Below are 9,884 nucleotides of genomic sequence, written 5' to 3' on the forward strand. Positions count from 1 at the left end.
CTATTGACAGTTGTTTCTGTAAAGGGTAAGTAAGATACAAGACATCATGTTTATCCTCCACTTTGCAAACCACAATATTAAACAGTAATGATAAAAAGGTAAATTATACACCGTGACTGAAAGATGAAAAAACTTACTGACGTTTCGGACGCTAGTCCTTCGTCAAAGTAAAAGAGAAAAAGGGGTGGCATAATTGACCTTTTCAACATTTACCTAGCTTTTCATCATTACTGTTTCATTAGGAACACCGACGCAGCTCACACTAGTTTTTAGCTAGTTATCTCTTCGCAATATTAAACAAGATGTTCCCTAATTTCGAAAATGATAAACTCACTAGCTTAAACTTTTTCCTCAGTTTTACACTCTCACGATTCTCTTCTTATCCAACATTTTATTTTTCTTTCCTATTTGTACTTTTCCCTATATCTTTAGGGGACAAAAAATATATATAAACTTACACATTAGTTCCTCTATGTCACATTTTCGCATAAACATTATGCATGTTTTTGGTTGTGAGTATCAGTTTATTTCGCACTAATTTGTTCCACAGTTAGTCTAGAGTTCCGCACTTTATATTTACGAACAAAAATAAATGAATAAGCACAAACTCACATTTTTTAACTGAATTTAATTCAATTATTTTTCCCTAACAATTCATAACCCTAATGGAAAAGGAATTGTTCATTCAGTATTCAACCTCAATTTCAATTTGTTTCTGTTTCGTGTACTTCGCAGCAGGTAGTTCTCCAATGGTTGAATATCACACACTTATGAACTACTGTAATATCTTGCCGGAATTATTCTATAACCTTTCACAACACAACTTTCATTCCTATTGTTTGTTTTTTTGGTTTTTTTAATCATTATTATTACTATCTCCCTAAAAATTTTCCACATTGACAATAAGAAAGTCTTTCCATCTGTTCTTTGGTTGTTTCACGCAGCTGTGACATGTTTTTGTTTTTTGACGGACCTTGGAACTATGCTCTAGTTTCGAGTTTTCCCAGTGTCTGATGCGAGGCCGGTGAAGCTTGAATAAATGATTCTGTAATCAAGGAACACAGCGGTGATATTTGGGACTCGAAAATTGTCTATTGGACTTTATAATCAAGATCCGAGAAAAATATTGTGACCTCAAGAACTTTTTAGATACCAAATCATCTTATTGACATCATTCCCTACACAGGTGAAGATGGCTGTAAGGTACTAGAATTCCTTGACTGTCAGAAAAACAAAACCCTTACTGGTCACGTGATCAAGTCCTTCAGAATCTTACCACCCGGATTAGAGGATTGTCAGCACAAATGTTATATAGAAGAAAATTGTGTGTCGTACAACATGGGTCCAGTGGAAGGGATGTCAAGATCATGTGACCTGAATGACGCTGATCATTGGATGTGGCCGCATCATGTGGTACAAACACAGGGTTTTGAATACTGTCCTATCAAGGTGAGCACCACCAATATATTAATCATTCCTGAAGGAAATTAAGATAAAGAAGAGTGTAGGTGGCTCAGCGGTTTACCTAAGTCCTACATGCCTTCTTAACGGGGTGCCTTGGATGTCGCTGTTGGCTTCTCTATGACGACATCAATAGTTTTTTTGCACCTGCACTGCTACAATATTTGCTAAAATAAAGTGATCAAAACTACTTAGAAATATAAGTGACAGCTAGTTATAATAACCAAACGGTTACCCGGGATAGTTATATTTAGTAGTAGTTTGTAGATCAAGGCCATGATGGTTGTTCTCACCCACCCTACCAACTATTTGGAAGTCATGATATACGGTGAGTATTCTCCACAGGTTGGGTCAATATGTCACGAGTACCAAGTGGTGACCATAGTTACCTTCGTGGCATTTACATTAGTATCTTACCACGAACTTATTATCGCTGTGAGTCTTGGAAAACACACTTTGTTTGATATCATTTCACTATTGGGTATTTTTTTCGCCCTAGAACCGTTGCTCGTCCAGTCCTTGTCCATCCAACAAGTTGTGTATGCCTGACTTTTTATGGGACACCTTTAGCTGTGTTGGTGAGTATTTTGCTTTAGAAGATAAGAGATTCCAGTTTCAGATAAAGATCTAAAACTTTTCCTCCAATTGCGAAAATTATTATTTTTCCGTTTCTAGATGGCGTTTGGACACAGTGGACGTCATGGACCGCCTGTCATCTCCCAGATTGTCCCAGGACACGTACACGAAACTGTACCAACCCTGCAGCACCTCAGAATATCGGTACCAACTGCACCGGGTCAGATATGGAGACCAAGGAATGTCAAATATCAGCAGTTGATACAACGGGTAAGAAACTTGTTCAAAGATTATTTGGACTAATGAGATGGAACTGGTCAAAAAAATATCAAAATCCTAGAAACATTATTGAAAAATATTATATATTTTTTGTACACAGGATGTGAAAATCCGCTGGGTATGGAAAATCGATCCATCCTTGACTCCCAGATCACTGCCTCTTCAATTGCAAGTAAACCGGTCCATGCACCACAGGGAGCCCGACTGAATAATCAGCATGTTCCTGACGTTACCATTGGTGCATGGGCTGCAGGTGGGACTAAAAGGGGCGAGCACATACAGGTTGACCTTGGAAGAGTCAAGATGGTTACTAAGATTGCCACACAAGGAAGACCCAGTAAAGGCCCCCAATGGGTGACCGAGTACAGTGTGTCTTACAGCAACGACACAAGGGACTGGACAAACTACCGTGGAGACTGTCTTAAGGTTAGAAATGTTTGAAAAATTCAAAAAAATACACGTCGCCATGTACTGATCCATATATTGTGCACTCAGTCGCATCGTTAGCCATGTTTCTCGTGTACATGTACAAAGCTTTACGCTCAATTGAAGAACCCTTAAATTTAATTATTTTAATTGAGCTTGATTGTAAGCGAGCATGTGCTATCAATATATTCGTCCCCTTTTCCTATCGTGGGACACTTTCCAATTATTCTATTCGATCATGATTAAGTTAGACGCTACCTCACTTTAGTCAATCCAACCGAGGTCGGTCATGATTTGATCTGTGAGGTTCGCCGCGTGCCATGATTTAGATCAGCCCAAAGGTAGATTCAGGGTTCAATCTGTGATTAAAAAACTGTATTTTGTTCCAATAGAAATTTCCCGGAAACTTCGATATGAACACAGTGGTGACCAACAAGATTGAGATACCGATCATTGCTCGATACATTCGTGTCATTGTACAAGAGTGGAGTGGCAATCCTACAATGAGAATGGAGCTGTATGGGTGTACCCCACCTTGAAGCACGAACGAACACCAAGAAATGTCTTGTTTTATAGCCACAATAGGCCTTTTGCAACAAACAGTCACGTGCTGATATGTGACTTTGATAACGAATCAATTCAGCTCAAGGTCCCTTGGGGAAGGCTCTGCTGGATGGCAAGCAAACTTTAAACTGCTTCGTATCTGAAAATCGAAAGTATCTCATAAGGAAAAAAAGTATCTCTGAAAAGGTTTTGAATACGACATTAGCAATCCAGCAAAAAATCTTTAAATGAAGGAAGTCAAAATTTTTTTGTTATCCAGTAACAATCACGTGTCAATCTAGTGCAAAAGGCCTATTAGAATCTTGTCTCCATAAATCACTAGACTCTTCCACAGTCTCTCGCTCGTCCGTTCCGTCTCCACGCTTAGAGACTGTAACGGTACAATGACCGAAAGGACTTATGGGTCCCGAAAACTTGGACCCAGCGTGCTTTGGTAACCAAAATACTCGTCCACAGTCTCTCTCGTTTTCGCCGCCATCTTGAAAATATTGAAACGTCAAAAGTCCTCTTTCAATCTACATATAAATTATCATCAAATTAACTCGTCAAAAACTTAGATCTAAGAATGGGGTGAAAAGGGAGTTTTATATTAATTCAGATTTCAATAAAAACATGCTCATTCGACAATTTCATTCCCTTAAATTCTCTCAAAGGTTTTCCCCCCAATTGTTAACGCCCGCGTATTTGCCATTTGAAGTTGAAAGGTAGCGCGCCAAGAAAACCCCATCAAGCCATCTTTACTTAGTGTTCGCAAAAGATACCCCCAATTTTGTGAGGAATTATTTTTTATGTTTTCTTTTGTCTATCTAAGGAGTCTAGTCTAGTGAAATATGTTTGTGGAAAAAAATGAAAATTGAATTTCAACGCTTCATAATTAGCCACTTATGGCCTCAGCATTCCAACATAGAAACCCAAAAAAATCACCCTCTTCGAAACACGATTACATTTTTTAACCTTATCTAAGACTTTAGATAATGTTCGCAGGCAAGAAGATAGACCTATCTCCTATCTCATCTTAACTATTTCACGGGTATATTATTTGCACTCTCGGCTAGTGTCTTAAACAATAAAGACCCAAAGCTGTGGAGTAATAATTAATACAAAATGTCATAATTGACCCAATTGAATCAGAATCGATACAAGAGCCAAATCTAATGACGTAAGAGAAGACTTTCGTTTTCAATGCGTACCTAGGACTCAAATGAAGTCAGTTCGACGTTTCAGAGTGATTTTATCTAACCCGTTAAAAAATAGTACGCAAAATAGTTAGTAGTAGACTCTAGACCCATTGTTTTCTTTTCCTTTTTTTATCAACTAGTTTTAAGTAAATAGAGGATATTCCATGGGCGCGCGGAGATACGAATTTTATCTTCGAGTGTTGAGAATATCTCTCACAAGTGAGCGCAGCGCGAACAAGTGAGAGATATTCAACACGAGAAGATAAATTTCGTATCTCCGCGCGCCCATGTAATATTCTGTTTATTATATAAATATCGATGAAACTTCCAATATAAACATATAAACTTGAACTATCTATTATTAATCAAAGATCTTCTTGTGAATTGAATTGAAAGCTTAAAGATAATTAAACTTAAGCAAGAGAATATATTAAGCTTATCATTTCTTTAATGAAGACTCGGGTCAAGCAGCTTTATGATACAACAGTTTCTTTAAAAAAACACTGTCTTGAATTAACCTTGCCAAATACAAACAAGAAAAATATGTAAGAGAATTTTATAATTCACAATCTCTAAAATGAATGGATTTACCGTAATTATGAAAAAATGGTTCAAAACTCGACAAAATACCACGAAGCGAGGACAGTTCGTAGTCTTTCCCCGTCTTTGTTCTTGTATTTCAAACAAATGAGGAAACAGGTCAAATTTATCATCAAAATTATAGTTTGCCGGCAAAGGAGCTGACATTTTTGATCCGAGGATTGAAAGAAACCGTGAAGGCCTAAATGTGATTCCTTGATAAGAAGTTAGTCATGGCAACGGTTATATCTTAGTAGAATGTACGAGATTTTAGACACCGGATAAATAGAGGATATTACATGGGCGCGCGGAGATACGAAATTTATCTTCGAGTGTTGAAAAGATCTCTCACAAGTGAGCGCAGCGAACGAGAAGATAAATTTCGTATCTCCGCGCGCCCATGTAATATTCTGTTTATTATATAATTATCAATGAAAGTATATTTTGGCTTTTTCAGGCAATTCTTTCCGTGTATTTTTGAATAGCCATCGCAATGGTGTTATTTTCACACGTGAAAATAACATGTTATTTTCACGTGTGAAGATATCAATTTTTCGAAACAGAGAAAAATAGATATTTCATTGGTAATTATATAATAAATCCTGATATTTCATCGATATCTATATAATAAGACTATTACTTTTCTTTCGCGGTTTATATAAAATATATCGCTCTAACAAGAGCCTGCTTTTGAGACTCAAAAACACCAAACAGCAGTACAACATTATTCCGGTTGATGACAATGACAACAGGGGCCACCCCTGAGTAAAGATCAATGGATTTCTGAATATTATCAATAGAAGCCACCGCACATCACACTGATTAAGAATATTAATATTTAATACAGAAAATTAATTGAGAGCACAACTCTCTGTAAGTAGCCCTGAACACATCACATAATGAATCTACTCCACAAAACGTTGAAAAGTGCCTTGACAATCCTATTGACAGTTGTTTCTGTAAAGGGTAAGTAAGATACCAGACATTTAGTACCCTCCACTTTGCAAACCACAATTAGACAAGATGTTTCCCAATTTCGAAGATGTTGATAAACTCATTAGCTCCAACTTTTCCTCAGTTTTACACTCTCATGATTCTCAGTTCTTATCCAACATTTTATTTTTCTTTCCTACTTGTATTTTTCCCTACACCTTACGGGGACAAAAATATATTTACTAACATATTTTTCCTCTATGTCACATTTTCACATAAACATTATGCATGTTCGTGGTGATGGGTATCAGTTTATTTCGCAGGTATTTCTTCCACAGTTAGTCTAGAGTTTCGCACTTTATATTTACGAACAAAAATAAATGAATAAGCACAAACTCACATTTTTTAACTGAATTTAATTCAATTATTTTCCCCTAAAATCCCATTCCTAAGAGAAAAGGGATTGTTTATTTATTCAACCTCAGTTCCAATTTGTTTCTGTTTCGTGTACTTCGCAGCAGGTAGTTCTCCAATGTTTGAATATCTGTACACACTTATGAACTACTGTAATATCTTGCCGGAATTATTCTTAACATTTCTTTCACAATACAACTTTCATTGCTATTCGTTTTTTCTTTTTCTTTTTTCTTTTTTCCCTAAAATCTTCCACAATGACAATAAGAAAGTCTTTCTATCTGTTCTTTGGTTGTTTCACGCAGCTGTGACGTGTTTTTGTTTTTGACGGACCTTGGAACTATGCTCTACTTTCGAGTTTTCCCAGCGTTGCTCAGGGTTAGCCCCTGCTTTGTGCAGAATATTCATGTGTTCCAGTCAAGGTCTGTGGAATTTCAGAGGTTTTGTGTTGTTCAATTTTGTGCATCCTTCACTTTATCGTTGGTATTTGTGAGTATTTAGACTCTGATACGAGGCGAAACCTGAATAAATGAGTCTGCATGGAACATAGCGGTTATTTCGGAGTCAAAAATGGTCTATTGATTTTTTGATAAGATAGAGAAAAAGATCGTGACCTCAAGAACTTTTTAGACACCAAATCATCTTATTGACATCATTCCTTACACAGGTGAAGATGGCTGTAAGGTACTGGACTTTCTTGACTGTCAGAAAAACAAAACCCTTACTGGTCACGTGATCAAGTCCTTCAGAATCTTAGCACCCGGATTAGAGGATTGTCAGCACAAATGTTTTATAGAAGATAACTGTGTGTCGTACAACATGGGTCCATTGGAAGGGATGTCAAGATCATGTGACCTGAATGACGCTGATCATTGGATGTGGCCGCATCATGTGGTACAAACTCAGGGTTTTGAGTACTGTCCTATCAAGGTGAGCACCACCAATATATTAATCATTCCTGAAGGAAATTAAGATAAAGAAGAGTGTAGGTGGCTCAGCGGTTTACCTAAGTCCTACATGCCTTCTTAACGGGGTGCCTTGGATGTCGCTGTTGGCTTCTCTACGACGATGACAACGGCAATAGTTTATTTTCGCCTGCACTGCTACAATATTTGCTAAAATGAAGTAAGAACAACTTAGAAATATAAGTGACAGCTAGTTATAATAACCAAAGGATTACCCGGGATAGTTATGCTTGGTAGTAGTTTGTAGATCAAGGCCATGATGGTTGTTCTCACCCACCCTACCAACTATTTGGAAGTCATGGTATACGGTGAGTATTCTCCACTGGTTGGGTCAATGTCACGAGTATACCAAATGGTTACCATAGTTACCTTCGTGGCATTTGCATCAGTACCTTACCCCGAACTTATTTTGATTGTGAGCCTTAGAAAAAGCATTTTGTTTAAGAGAGAATTCTTTTCGTATTCAAGCAGTGAGCAACAAAAACTATTTACTTGAAGAAAGGCTGTTGTACAAGGCTAAAATCTTGTTATTCAGAAAGTTTAACTTGTTTGGAAGTGGAGATGGCCGATGAAAGTGGAATCAAAGTGTTAACCCAAAGCAAAACTTTTATCCGAAAATGAGGTTAAGGCCTTCATTTGCTTATTTCCCATATATTTTCTATAAAAAAGCCTTTCAAAGCAGCATTCTAACACAAATGCAACAAAACATCTTTGTACAATTGAAAATACCGCTTCAAACAGGCATTTTATCATAGTGCATCAGTTTCTAACTGTTTAAAAAAGGTTTTGAGTGTTAACCCAAAACGAAAATTGGGATCAAAACTCATACGAAAGTCTAGCTTTTGGCGCTTTTTGCCATTATTGCTCATCATTGACATTTCACTATTGGGTATTTTTTTCTCCGTAGAACCATTGCTCGTCCAGTCCTTGTCCATCCAATAAGTTGTGTATGCCTGACTTTTTATGGGACACCTTTAGCTGTGTTGGTGAGTTCTTTGCTTTAGAAGATGAGAGATTCCAGTTTCAGTTAAAGATCTAAAGTCTTTCCTCCAATTGCGAAAATTATTATTTTTCCGTTTCTAGATGGCGTTTGGACACAGTGGACGTCATGGACCGCCTGTCATCTCCCAGATTGTCCCAGGACACGTACACGAAACTGTACCAACCCTGCAGCACCTCAGAATATCGGTACCAACTGCATCGGGTCAGATATGGAGACCAAGGAATGTCAAATACCAGTAGTTAATACAACGGGTAAGAAACTTGTTCATAGATTATTTGGACTAATGAGATGGAACTGGTCAAAATATCGAAATCCTAGAAACAATATTGGAAATTATTATATTTTTTTTGTGCACAGGATGTGAAAATCCGCTGGGTATGGAAGATCGATCAATCCTTGACTCCCAGATCACTGCCTCTTCAATGGCAGGTGATTTCCCAGTTCATGCACCACAGGGAGCCCGTCTGAATAATCAGCATGTTTCTGGCGTTACCATTGGTGCATGGGCTGCAGGTGGGACTAAAAGGGGCGAGTACATACAGGTTGACCTTGGTAGAGTCAAGATGGTTACTAAGATTGCCACACAAGGAAGACCCAGGAATCACGACCAGTGGGTGACCGAGTACAGTGTCTTACAGCAACGACACAAGCGACTGGACAAGCTACCGTGGAGACTGTCTGAAGGTTAAAAATGTTTGAAAAATTCCAAAAAAAATGCACGTCGCCACTGATCCATATAATGTGCACTCAGTCGCATTGTTAGCCATGTTTCTCGTGTACATGTACAAAGCTTTACGCTCAACTGAAGAACCCTTACATTTATTTTTTTTGATTGAGCTTGATTTTAAGCGAGCATGTGCTATCAATATATTTGTCCCCTTTTCGTATCGTGCGACACTTTTCCCAATTATTCTATTTCATCATTGAGTTAGTCGCGCTGTGACTTTAGTCAATCCAGCTGAGGTTGTTTCAGGGTTTGATCGGTGAGTTCGCCGTATCCTGACTTAAATCAGCCCAAAGGTTGATTCAGGGTTCGATCTGTGAGTTAGCCATGCCCTGACTTAGATCAGCCCAGAGGTTGTTTCAGGGTTCAATCTGTGAGTTCGCCGTATCCTGACTTAGATCAGCCCAAAGGTTGATTCAGGATAATTCAGGTTCAATCTGTCAGTGATACAAAACTGTAATTTATTCCGATAGAAATTTACTGGAAACGTCGATATGAACACAGTGGTGACCAACAAGATTGAGATACCGATCATTGCTCGATACATTCGTGTCATTGTACAAGAGTGGAGTGGCCATCCTACAATGAGAATGGAGCTGTATGGGTGTACCCCACCATGAAGCACAAACGAACACCAAGAAATGCCTCGCTTTACAGCCACAATTAGAACCTTGTCTTCACAGATCACGTGATGTCAGCCATCATTTATGGAGCTGTATGGCTGTACCCCACCATGAAGCACAAACAAACACCAAGAAATGCCTTGTTTTACAGCCATTATT

At 38.1% G+C, this 9,884-nt stretch overlaps 2 protein-coding genes across 2 annotated transcripts; both read left to right on the forward strand.

The window, feature by feature from the left end:
* Window positions 1-1,230: 1,230 nt before the first annotated feature.
* On the forward strand, window positions 1,231-4,585 carry LOC116295026 (lactadherin-like). Its single transcript, XM_089037451.1, has 5 exons — window positions 1,231-1,449; window positions 1,961-2,039; window positions 2,137-2,307; window positions 2,417-2,742; window positions 3,135-4,585. Exons 1-5 carry the CDS (start codon window positions 1,339-1,341, stop codon window positions 3,279-3,281), a joined length of 834 nt encoding a protein of 277 aa, XP_088893577.1. The 5' UTR covers window positions 1,231-1,338; the 3' UTR covers window positions 3,282-4,585.
* Window positions 4,586-7,115: 2,530 nt separating this feature from the next.
* LOC116290575 (uncharacterized) lies at window positions 7,116-9,672 on the forward strand. The gene is made up of 5 exons (XM_089038172.1): window positions 7,116-7,340; window positions 8,283-8,361; window positions 8,459-8,629; window positions 8,736-9,062; window positions 9,576-9,672. The coding sequence occupies exons 1-5, from the start codon at window positions 7,230-7,232 to the stop codon at window positions 9,623-9,625; spliced, it is 738 nt and encodes a 245-aa protein (XP_088894298.1). The 5' UTR covers window positions 7,116-7,229; the 3' UTR covers window positions 9,626-9,672.
* The last annotated feature ends 212 nt before the right edge of the window (window positions 9,673-9,884 follow it).

This window comes from Actinia tenebrosa, unplaced genomic scaffold (assembly GCF_029948245.1).
Source record: "Actinia tenebrosa isolate PJP-AT-01 unplaced genomic scaffold, QUT_ActTen_1.0 PGA_scaffold5__44_contigs__length_20552954, whole genome shotgun sequence".
In the NCBI taxonomy this organism is placed as follows: domain Eukaryota; kingdom Metazoa; phylum Cnidaria; class Anthozoa; order Actiniaria; family Actiniidae; genus Actinia; species Actinia tenebrosa.